The sequence below is a fragment of the Mirounga angustirostris genome, unplaced genomic scaffold, assembly GCF_029215605.1.
Source record: "Mirounga angustirostris isolate CCGP_5_RB_7025 unplaced genomic scaffold, mMirAng1.0.hap1 SCAF_17, whole genome shotgun sequence".
Taxonomy (NCBI): Eukaryota; Metazoa; Chordata; class Mammalia; order Carnivora; family Phocidae; genus Mirounga; species Mirounga angustirostris.
Genome location: NW_026991725.1, coordinates 21,740,183 through 21,752,012, shown reverse-complemented (window position 1 = coordinate 21,752,012; position 11,830 = coordinate 21,740,183). Strand labels below are relative to the sequence as shown.

Sequence of the window (11,830 nt, the reverse complement as noted above, 5' to 3'; positions counted from 1 at the left end):
GCCTGCTCTGGGGATGAGGGCTGGGTGAATAGGCACCCGGCTGTTCTGTGTGCCATTAAGGAGGCTGTCGCCCAGGCCCCCCTACACCTGCGGGGTGCCGGGCCCTGTGCCAGGTCCGGGGACAGGAAGATAGTAAGATTCTAGACGCCCCGCCCTGCAGTGCTGGGCACAGGGGCCAAGCGGGCACCCAGCTCGGCCTAGCGGAGGAAGGCAGCACAGAAAGCCCGCAGGGCGGAGAGGAGGCCTGTGTTGAGTCTTGCCTGGTGAGTGGCAGTTGGCTGGGGGGATGAGAGCGGGAAGGGAACCCCAAGCAGAGGGAACAGCTTGTGCAAAGGACTTAGTGAGCATGTCAGTTGGGTGGGGGGTGGCCGCAGAGTGAGGCTGGGCAGGAGCCTGGGGTAGTGTGCGTGCGTGTGTGTGCGTGTGCGTGTGTGTGTGTGCGTGTGTGTGTGTTTGTGGTTGGCAGAGGTGAGAGGAGAGGATTCTGGACACGATGGCCAAGTCCAGGCAGGGTTGGAAAGCCATCAACAGCTGGGGACTCAGGGCAAGGGGATCCCTTAGTGTTTTCAGGGGGGACTGAGGTAGTCAGGTTGGTGGTTTACAGAACGTTCTCTGGCCACTGGGAGGGGATCACTGGAGAGACCCGGTCATGTGAGGAGAGTGTTCACACCAGATTCAGTGCCTGCTCTGGGTGGGGATGGGGAGGGACCCACTGGCAGAAGCTGGGGTCAGCTGCTCTGGGACACCTCCCCCGTCATCCCTCCCTCCCTCTCTCCTCCCCCCTGCTCCTGTCTCTGTCACTCACAGGGGCCGGGCAGGCTGGGGCAGCCATGGCTGAAGCTCTAATCTGGATTCTTCTTGTGGGCAAGTTGGGGCCTTCTTCTGGGAGAGGCCCAGAACAAAGGGACGGGATTTATGGGTGAAGAGGTGGACAGACAGAGGTCCCTCAGGGGAGGGGTCTGGGCCCAGGGCCCAGAAGGACTTTGGGGTGTTCATGCTGTATCCAGGGGGAGGTCCAGGGAAATGGGACTGGGAGCGGGGCTCTGGGATGTGGGGGACAGGGAGCTCTGAAGGGCGGGGTGTCCTAGGCCGAGGTGGGGCTGGCACAGGCCTGGAGTGTCGTTGGCCCTTTAATGGGCTGGCTGGTCTGCCTTCTTTCTAGGCCCAGGCTAAATTTGGCCTTGGGAGGGTGTGGGGGCCCGCTGGGGCGGGTCCTTTCCCTGGGGCTCAGGATCCCATTTGCTCAGCTTCTATTGGTTTCTACTGTGGGCCCCTTTCCCCCTGTGTATTAGGGGAGTTGGGAGGGAGTCCCAGAATGGCTACTCACCTCCTCCTTCACTCTCCCCCTCCCCTCCAAGCTTCCCAGACACTCAGCATTCTTTTTTAAAAATTGTTTTTATTTATTTATTTTGAGAGAGAGAAAGCAGGGAGAGCGACTGAGAGTGCCCTTAGGGGTGGGGAGGTGCAGAGGGAGAGAAAGAGAGAGAATCCTAAGCAAGCTCCATGCCCAGAGTGGCAGAAGCCGACCGGGGCTCGATCTCAAGACCCTGAGACCATGACCTGAACCGAAATCAAGAGTCAGATGCTTAACCGACTGAGCCTCCCAGGTGCCCCTAACACTGCATTCTTAAGGGTTCTGTTTTACAAGTGCCCATAACACGCATCCACCCCCACACACCCCACACCCTTCTCAGCCAGACAGCAGTCCCTGCCCGGGGTGACCCCTCAAAGGGAGCCTAAAATGAGGCCTGGAGGAGGGGGTTCCCATGAATCCAAACCCAACAAAGGTCTGGGACTTGTCACTGATCTAAGTTTGTGTGGCACAGCGAGGACCCCTCCACCTGTCCTTTCCTGGGAGCCCCCCACAACTTCTCCTCTCTCTTAGGGGCACCAGGAGCTTCTCCCCTGTCCAGGATTAAGGCTGAGGCATGTGTTTTGGGGGTTGTGGGGTCCCCACAGGTCTCTTGGCAGGGCTGGGGGACGCCGAGGCCCAGCAGACCACCCTACAGCCTCTTGTGGGCCACATCTTTGTGCACACCCTGGACCGGGAAACCGTCCTGCGTCGTCCCGAGCATGTCGGTGAGAGGGGCCTAAAGGCCATCAGCGGGCTGGCGGTGCCTGGCCAGGGGCCGGTGGAGCCTCCTGTCATTTCTCCAATCCCCTGTCCTCCCTTCCACCAGATGTGCCCCCCACCACCCCTGTCACCTACCACGCCCACCTCCAGGGACACCCAGACCTGCCTCGGTGGCTCCGCTACACCCAGCGCAGCCCCCACCAGCCTGGCTTCCTCTACGGCGCCCCCACCCCCGAAGATCGTGGGCGCCAGGTCATCGAGGTACAAGCAGGGACCCCAGTGGCTGTGTCCCATGTGGGCATTCGTGCATGTTCATTTACATAATTTAGATGCCTCTAATTGGAGGGTGTCTCAGTCCCCTCCACGTTTCTCCCCTCGCCCCATCCCTCAGCTCTCTTCTGCATCCTCCCCACCCCAGGTCACAGCCTACAATCGGGACAGCTTTGACACCACCCGACAGACGCTGGTGCTGTTGATTGGCGACCCAGAAGGTACCGTCAGCCCCGCCTAACCCCTGCCCCACCTCCACCCTCCCCCAACTCCAGTCTTGGGGGTTTCTCTTGGAAGGAGGGAGGGGGGTGTGAAGGGCATACTTGGGAGTAGCAGGAGCAGGGCGTCCTGGAAGGACTCTAGATTTGTATTCTTGGCCGTCCTACTGACAGTCTCTGGGGCCTTGGGAAGTTGTTGAGGCTGTGGGAAGGGCATTTGGGGCTGTGAGGGATGGGAAGTTAGGGAGGAAAGAAGAAGCCTGAGGGGGCGTGGGGAGGAGCTTGGGGGGGGGGAAGGCTTGGGAAGGATTCGTGCAGGACTCGGTGTGGAGCCTCAAGTGCCAACCTGGCATTTCCAGGCCCCCTGCTGCCATACCAAGCTGAATTCCTGGTGTGCAGCCATGATGTGGAGGAGGTGCTGCCCTCAACCCCTGCCAGTCGCTTCCTCACAGCCTTGGGGGCGCTCTGGGAGCCGGGAGAGCTCCAGCTACTCAACATTACCTCCGCCTTGGACCGTGGGGGCCGCGTCCCCCTTCCCATTGAGGGTCGCAAGGAAGGGTAAGCGTGCAACCCCGGAGTGCTTCCTGGAGGAGGTGGCGGCAGCTGGCCTGCTTGGGGGGTGGGCGGGCATGGAGCACCTTTGTGCACCTTCACACCATGTGTATCTCTCACATCACCGTCCACTTCCCTCCAGCCACCCCTTCATCTTCTTGCCCTTCCTGGGCCCAAACCCTAGTTACCCTGAACTCTATACTCCCTGATGCCCCGTGAGGACATAAAAGATCCAGCTATCAAAAGACATTCCTGGGAGTATAAGGCCCCCAGGAAGGCTGGGGTGTTCTGTGTACTTTCACCATAACCCAGGTCTCAAGGTGGTCCTGCAACCCCAAATCTCCAGTGCCCAGTGCCCCCCCCATATGTTAATGGTGGTTTCTATCTGGGCCCAGGGTTTACATCAAGGTGGGCTCTGCCTCACCCTTCTCCACCTGCCTGAAGATGGTGGCATCTCCCGACAGCCATGCTCGCTGTGCCCAGGGTCAGCCTCCACTTCTGTCCTGCTATGACACCTTGGCACCTCACTTCCGTGTTGACTGGTGCAATGTGTCCCTGGTGAGGAGGGACCCTGGATCCGGGTGTGGGGATGGGGCATGACCCCCATCACAGTCTCCTGCCTAGCCCTATTCCCACCCCATCCTGTTTCTTTCTCTGATTATGGTCAGGGTGGCGAGCACGCGCACACACACATACACACACACACACACGTGCGTGCTTGCGCGCTCTGAAGTTCCACCTCATCCCACAAGAGGGCGACAGAGTCCATAATCCAGAAAAGGGATCCCAGGGTCCAGAAGTCCTTGATGCGCACAACCCAACAGCTAGAACAATCACTCCAATAGGGCAGTTCTAAAAACCCTTTCCCCACCAGGGGACTCTTTAGGACAGCTCTGCTTCCTTCTAAGGTGTCACCTAGCAAATCTGCCTGCAATAAGGAACAGATACCTCTCACCTCCAAGTTATAAACCAAAGATGCTCACTACTGCTCTTTGGGATGTTGAGCACAATTATCTGGGGTCCCTAGAGACCCTGACTCCCCAGGTTGGGAACCCCTGGAGTACTCTGTTCCTGTGAATTGACCAACAGTGCAGCCAGGGACAGATCAACATCCTCGAGCACTTGCTGTGTGCTAGGCTCTAGCCAATCAACATGCTTTACCCTCACCACCACCCCAGAAACAGGGTCCACTATTAGCGTTCTGACATTCCAGGTGAGGGAAAGGAGGCACCTGGAGGGAAGACATCCAGCACAGCACTTGTCTGAATCGGGATTCAAACCCAGGCAGTCGGGCCCTAGAGATGCGCTCTAACCATTGTATGGACCTGCCTCTCCTCGTCCTTCTCTCTGGGTTCCTAGTCCAGTGCTTGTCCTGAGAGGTCACCCAAGCTGGGGGAGACAGGCAGGAGGAAACCCTGTGGTTGTATGGGCACCCCTGCCCCGTCCCCCCAGGGGGTCTCTGTGTCCAGCCAACGGCTCCTCAGTGAGCCCTGGGCTCTCTGAGCAGGTGGATAAGTCAGTGCCAGAGCCCGCAGATGAGGTGCCCACCCCAGGCGATGGGATCCTGGAGCATGACCCGTTCTTCTGCCCACCTACTGAGGCCACGGCCCGAGACTTCCTCACCGACGCGCTGGTCACCCTCCTGGTGCCCCTGCTGGTGGCTCTCCTGCTCACTCTGGGGCTGGCCTATGTCATGTGCTGCCGGCGGGAAGGACGGTGAGTGTGGGGGACAGATGGGCAGGGAGGGCACTGCTGCTCACCCCCATGGGGCTCTTTGGGGCGCTGTGCTTCCTGGGGACACAGACTCCTCAGGGAGCGGGGTCCTCAGCCAGGAAGGGGGTGGGGACCTCTTGCCTCGCCTGGCACCAGGAGGGAGGGGTGTGGATAATAGCTAACCCCCTCCCTCGATTTTCCACAGGCTGAAGAGAGACCTAGCCACCTCGGAGTAAGTAGGGGAAAGCTGGGGGGGGCTGGGTGGGAGCACCCCTAGACTGCCAAGCTAGACCCCCCTCCCTAACCTCCATGAGCAGCACAGACAAGCCAGATTACTCTGAGCTGATGGGGGCCACGCCTGGCCTCCGAGCTCCTGGTCTGGGCTGGCTGGTTGCTGGGTCTGACCTCTTCTGACCCGGCCTTCTCATTTTCTGCGTCTCCGTGGAGGACTCCAACCTGGGATGGGGCACAGGAGGGGACCCGGCCAGGTGTGGGGGCCTGCGGCCACCCTGGGGGAAAAGGTTCGAGAGGCCACTTAAGAGGCTGCGTGCACACGCACACACGCACACACACGCACACACACGCACACTTCCCTGAGTCAGACATTAGGTATGGCTCCAGCCTGGCTTCTGCCCCACAATCAGCATGATGCTCTCTGGCCCTGGTTTCTGATGACGGGGTCAGTGAACTAGCTAATGTCTGTGGATGCTTTCAATTCCTCCAGCCCTTTCCCCAAATCCATCTCACTCTTCCTTTGCTCAGGTTCCCACCCCCAACGGCCTTACTCCTCCTCTGTCCCCAGCTTCCTTCCACTCCCACTCCCCTGAGCTCCAAAGATTCCAGGAGGCAGGTGTGAGATAAGTTAGGCTCCCTTTATTTCCACTGCACTGAGCCTGTGGTGGGCCTGGCACCCTTGCCTGCTTGCCTGGCCTGCCTCGTTAACTGCGGCGGCATTTGGCCACCCTGCGAACCTCCTTGCGTAGCCGCTTGCGCCCCCTTCGGGAGCCCACTAGCAGTCGGCGCTGCCCAGGCCGGCCCTTCCGAGGCCGGCCCTTCCGAGGCCGGCGCTGCCCAGGCCGGCGCTTCCGAGGCCGGCGCTGCCCCGACTGGCGTTGTCTCTGGTCCCTGAGCTTGAACTTGGAGGCAAACTTCTTGCCCATGCGGAAGGAGCCCAAGGCCCCCTTGCCGGTCACCTGCTTGAGGACGCCCTTGTCCACCAGCCCCTTGAGCGCTCGCTTGAAGTGCCAGGCGTTCCGGGTCGTGTTGTAGCCCATGGCGGTGACCGCCTTCTTCAGGGTGGCTAGACTCACGCGGTTGTGCATGCCCTTGTCCGCCACAACCCCCAGGATCACCTTGGATATGCTGGGCTTCTGGCGGGTTTGGGGGCTGGTGCGGCGCCCACTCTCATTCTTGCTAGGGGCCCCAGGGGCGCTGGCCTGCCTGCCTGCACCCTGGGCAGTGTTCGAGACCAAGGGTGCAGATGGGGGAGAAGCCGAAGTGTCTTTCTGTATCTCTCCCTGGGGCGGTTGAAGGGAACTAGGTGCAGGGACCTCCAGGGTGGCGGCTGGAAGTCTCCACTGGGCTGCTCTTCGGTGGGTGAGGCGAGTCTCTGGTCCTGGTTCCCTCAGAGGCTTCCTCGGAGAGCTCCAGCCCCAGCCTCCCCCTGGGTGGCCAGAAGTAGGACCAAGGATGATCACCCACGGCTGGCCTCAGCAGACTTGTGCCTCAGGGGCAGGGGGTGGCAAGGTTACCTCTGTGGTGACCTCAGGGGGACATTGTGAGGCCACCAGAATCCTGTGAAGGTCACAGTGGTCCCATTGTTCCCTCCCGGGAGGTGCAGACAGGAGTTGCAGATAAGTGTGGGCATTTGACAAGCCAGGTACCTGGGAAGAAGGGCTGAGGCTGTGTGGGTGGATGGGTGGACTCATGTGGTGTGTTCATGCACGTGCATGTGTGTTTAGAAACGTATGCACCTGGACCAGCTGATTTCAGGGTGTTCTGAGACCCCAGTTTTTAAAAAAGATTTTATTTATTTATTTATTTATTTGAGAGAGAGAATGAGAGCAAGCGGTGGGGGGTGGGGAGAGAGGGGAGAGAGAGGGACAAGCTGACTCTGCACTGAGTGTGGAGTGTGACATGGGGCTCCATCTCAGGACCCCAAGCTCATGACCTGAGCTGAAATCGAGGGTCAGACACTTAACCGACTGAGCCACCCAGGTCCCCCCTGAGACCTCAGTTTTAAACCCACCATCTTGACCTATCTCAACCCATTGGGTTGAGGAATACAAATATTTTTAGCAACAGAATTATACCCACATTTCTGAATTGTTATGGGGAAAGTATTTTCCAGAGTGAACAAAACTATAATTCCTTGCTCTGCCCAGGTCGATTTGATTCCTGGGTCACCTTTGATCACAAAGCAATGGAAAGGCTCTGCTTTGCTTTTTTTTTTCCTATTTTCATTTTTATTTGATAGAATTCTTTTTCCCATCGGGATGAATGATTTTCCATGTCAGTTTTTCAAGGAACATTTCATTCCTCAATTTTTTTGGCCTGTGCCAAATTTGATCAATTATACCTTCTGCCATTGTGGAAATTCTCTTCTGACCAGTGATTTTGAGCACGGCCTGGTTCTGCTGGCTCAGTTTTGGAGCTTGGAAGCTCTCAGGAAAATCTGCTTCCTCCATCAATGTTGACTCAATCACCAGGCTTACCGTGTGCCATATTAGCCCTTGTTGGTTTGGATTTTGAGTGGACTTATTTCTACAGATTCCATTTTTTTTTTCTTGTTCAATGTCTACCATTTTTCAAATTATCCACAAATTGTGATTCTGCTGCCTGTATCAGAGTTTGCTGGTCAGAAGGTCCTCCAGCCTGACCCTTTACTGTGGTCTGTGTGTCAGAAACAGGGCTCAAGGGCTGTGTGTTGGTGGTGGAGAATGTGTGTGTGTGTGTGTGTGTGTGTGTAGGAATGCCCGCCTATTCGTTTGTCTGCCCAGGTGCTGATGTGGAAGGGCTGTAGGGGAAGGCAGCAGCGGGGCTGGCTTTTGCTCCTTCTGCTCCTGCTCTGGAAAAACATCCCCAGAACATTTTCCACCTGTGTGTGTCGCCAGAGTAATGAGACCCAGATGTGGGGCTGGGGGTGGGGAGGGGGCCTTCCCCTGCCAGGGCATTACCTGCCTGGCTGCCTCTGGCCCTAAGCATCCACATGCTTCTTGCTTCCTTACTCCCTCAGCCTCCTCTTGCCTGGGAATGGAAAATTGTGTTTTGGACAGCTCTGCTTGCCAAATTCCAGTCTCAAGAGCTCATCTTGATCCTCCCCTGGCCTTAGAGGCTGACTCCACCTCTTCCCGCCAACCAGACAGGACCTGGTCCTGCTCTCCGCCCCCACCAAGGAGTGTGGCCCATTCAGCAGGAAGCCAGAAAGTCTGACCTGTCATCTAATCTCTCAGGCTCTAGCTGGTGTTGGTATCCACTAACTGAGACTTGGACAGGGGTGGGGATCATTGCCCCTCCCCCATTTGATCAAGTCAACCCAGGCCCTGCCTTGGGCCCCCACCCCTTTAAGGAAATGAATTCTTTTTTTTTTTAAGACTATTTATTTGAGAGCAAGAGAGAGAGCGAGCACAAGCAGGGGGAGGAGCAGCCGGAGAGGGAGAAGCAGACTCCTTGCTGAGCAGAGAGCTCGATGTGGGACTCGATCCCACGACCCCGGGATCATGACCTGAGCCGAAGTCACACACTTAACCAACTGAGTCACCCAGGAGCCCTCTTTTTTTTTTAAGACTTTATTTATTTTGAGAGTTGGTCTGGTGGGGGGCTGGGCAGAGGAAGAGGGAGAGAAACAGACTCCCAGCTGAGCGTGGAGCCCCACTCGGGGCTCAATCTCAGGACCCTGAGTTGATGACCTGAGCAGAAATCAAGAGTCTGATGCTCAACCGAATGAGCCACCCAGGCGTCCCAAGGAAACTAATTCTTTTTTTTTTTTAAGATTTTTATTTATTTATTTGAGAGAGAGAGAGAGAGCATGAGAGAGGGGAGCGTCAGAAGGAGAAGCAGACTCCCTGTGGAGCAGGAAGCCCGATGTGGGACTCGATCCCAGGACTCCAGGACCATGACCTGAGCTGAAGGCAGTCGCTTAACTAACTGAGCCACCCAGGCACCCCCCAAGGAAACTAATTCTTATTGTTTGTAATGAAGAGTCCCTGCTATCTGTCTCACCTGGCAACCAGGTAGTCCGGGAAAATATCTCCAGGCTGGACCCACAAATGTGGGTGGGTTCATGTAAAGGGGCTTGGAAACATCCCACTACTGGAGGCCAAGTACATCAATGAACCTACTATAATAAAATAACACTGATGATGTTGATAGCCATGTCAGGCTCCCTGTAATATTAGCTACCACTTGCTGTGAGGCTGACCAGGAGACATCGAAGTATTTCCTGTATTAACTCATTTCATTTGTACAAAAACTGCATTGTAATTGAGGAAATAGTGGCACAGAGAAGTTAAGTGACTTGCATACGGTCACACAGGCAGTAAGTGGCAGAACTCACATTCAAACCCAAAGCAAGTCCTCCTGCTTGGTTACACTGTGCTACCCTACGTCCCAGAATGAACTGAAGCTTGCCCCCCACAGCAGAAAGCAAGCTCGTGAGGATCTCAAATGAGAATGCGGCTGAGCTTTCTGAGAAGAAAGAAGAAAATCTTCTTCTAGAAAGACTAGAACTCAGAAGGGACTTCCTGACTGCCCTGGGGATTTCAGGCCCACTGAGGGCGGAGCCAGGGGAGCTGTGGTCCGGAATAAAGCCAGAGAGCAAAGACTCAGTGTCCAGAGCTAGTCCTGGCGTCGGGTGGGAGAGGTCCAGGTACAAAGGCCAGGGAGGCCAGCTGGGAGAAGCAGGAAGATGAGACCGTAGAGGTCTGGCTGGAAACAGCAGGAGCCAAAGCAGGAGGTGGGAAGAGATGGAGGGGGGGAGGTTTGCCAGACTAAGACAGGCATGAGACAGGGAAGACTGGATGGTCAATGGTAGGAGAGAGTATTAGGGGAGGGAACTGAGTGCTAGAAGGGACCTAGAGGGTCATGGGAATATAAAGCCCAGCAAATGCTGGCCTCTGGAAATATGGATCCACTGTGGGTATCTATTCATGCCGAGTATCGCGGGAGCTCTTAGCATGCGCCAAGCACTTGTCTAAACATTTTTCTCATTTAATTCCCACCACAGTGCTAGGAGGTAGGTTCTAGTATTATGCCCATTTTACAGTTGAGCACACTGAGGCACAGAGTGGTTCAGTACCTTGCCAGGGACACACAGCTTTGAATCCAGGCTGTCTATACCCACAGCCTATGCCAGTCACTGGACGCTGAGCTGGCACCAAAGACCTTCCTGTCTGTCCTCCCCCCACGCATCATGTGTGTGAGTGTCCCCCTACCTAGCAGGTAGGGAGGACAGGCAGGGTCACCCTGGGTCTCGGTGGGGGGGGGTTGACTCCCAGAGCTGACGACTCTGCCGGCTCTGTGCACCCAGCATCCAGATGGTCCACCATTGCACCATCCGCGGGAACACAGAGGAGCTGCGGCAGATGGCATCCAGCCGGGAGGTGCCCCGGCCGCTGTCCACGCTGCCCATGTTCAACGTGCGCACAGGCGAGCGGCTGCCTCCACAAGTGGACAGCGCCCAGGTGCCCCTCATCCTGGACCAGCACTGAGGGCACAGCCAGGTGGGCCTGCGGGGCGGTGCCAGCCTCATTTCAGGGAACAAGGTGGCTTCTGGCTCGAGGCTGGGGCAGATGGTGGGGAGGGCGAGGTCCAGGGAAGGGGCACCAGCCCCGCCTGCTCCTCTGAGGCAGCTGTGGGGTTTGCTCAGCAGGGCCAGGGCTATGCCCCCCAGGGCCCAACACTCGGGGTCGGAGGGCTGGGCTGGGGAGGCAGGAGGACCAGTCGGAGGCCTGGGCATCACAGCCCCTCACACCCTCCCTCTGCTGTTCCGGTCCCAGACCCGGCCTCCTCCTCCTCCCGCCAGGCACAGAGCAGCTGGCCCACAGCCACATCCTTCCTCAGGATCCCGGGCCCTGGCCGGACGGCCCCAGGCTGGGAACAAGCAGAGAGATGGCAGCGGGGGAGGTGAGGGTGTCTGGGGTCAGGACCCCCAGAATAAATAGATGCCGCTCTGCTCACTTGTGGCTGTCAGCTCCTTCTTCTCAGCAGCCTCCCACCAGCACTCGCTGCCTCAGTTTCCCTTTCTGCCTCCGGGAGCCCTCAGAGGCAGCCAGGGGCTGCCAGCCTGCCCTTTGGACTCTTGGCATTTTGCTGTTTTCTCAACTTCTCTGGAAGAAAGAGCGAAGGACCTGCTATCTGCGGCCCTGGTCTTAATCCTCGGACAGAACCTGACAGTGAGGTATTACTGGCTCCTCATCCCCACTTTACAGAGGAGGAAACCGAGGCCCAAGGAGAGTAAGCAACTTACCCAAGGTCACAGAGCAAGCGAGTGGCAGAGCTTGGGTTAGAACCTGGTATGTCTACCTCCACGCTGCCAGGGCTGAAGGGTTCTGGAAGCAAGAGGTCCGGGCTCTTATCTGTCCGGATCCCCTAGAGGAAGAGCCCCTTTGTAACTCATGCTGTGAGGGAGTCCAGTCTGTATATGGAGAGAGGGGTTGGGATAGGGGACCCTGAATGCCTGGGCTCAGTGGCCCATTACTGGTGGGCTTCCCCAGGGGCCGGGCAGAGGTCAGGGGACACAGCACGACCTGGCACCCTTGTTGAGCTGAATGTCACTCACCAGCTTGGCCCTGGAGAGCTCAGCTGGCTAGGAAGACGCCCGAGCTTGTTTCTCCCAGGTGGATACAACCACACCAGACCAGCTGGGCCCCTGCCCACTGCCGTCCTGAGCCGCACCCAGTCTCACATCTGACCACTGCCTTGGGAGGCCAAGCCAGAGATCAGGCCCGAGAGGGGACCCAGATAAAGGAGGGATGGCAGAGGAGCTGGGATTTATGGCCTAGGT

General features: G+C 57.4%; 1 protein-coding gene across 2 annotated transcripts; it reads left to right on the top strand.

The window, feature by feature from the left end:
- The first annotated feature begins 750 nt into the window (after positions 1-750).
- On the top strand, positions 751-11,003 carry SGCA (sarcoglycan alpha). 2 transcript variants are annotated; one of them, XM_045889115.3, is made up of 10 exons: positions 751-864; positions 1,960-2,079; positions 2,181-2,335; positions 2,493-2,565; positions 2,922-3,120; positions 3,510-3,672; positions 4,622-4,830; positions 5,033-5,059; positions 10,355-10,547; positions 10,850-11,003. In XM_045889115.3, exons 1-9 carry the CDS (start codon positions 831-833, stop codon positions 10,533-10,535), a joined length of 1,161 nt encoding a protein of 386 aa, XP_045745071.1. In that variant the 5' UTR covers positions 751-830; the 3' UTR covers positions 10,536-10,547; positions 10,850-11,003. The 2 variants fall into 2 exon arrangements, with proteins under 2 accessions (XP_045745071.1, XP_045745070.1); XM_045889114.3 differs by having other exon boundaries at positions 10,824-11,003.
- The last annotated feature ends 827 nt before the right edge of the window (positions 11,004-11,830 follow it).

Coding starts and splice junctions, on each gene's coding strand:
- SGCA (XM_045889115.3), top strand. CDS start 831: ATGGCTGAAGCTCTAATCTGGATTCTTCTTGTGG. Junction 2,336..2,492: donor GTGGGCGCCAGGTCATCGAG/GTACAAGCAGGG, acceptor TCCCCACCCCAG/GTCACAGCCTACAATCGGGA. Junction 5,060..10,354: donor AGAGACCTAGCCACCTCGGA/GTAAGTAGGGGA, acceptor CTGTGCACCCAG/CATCCAGATGGTCCACCATT.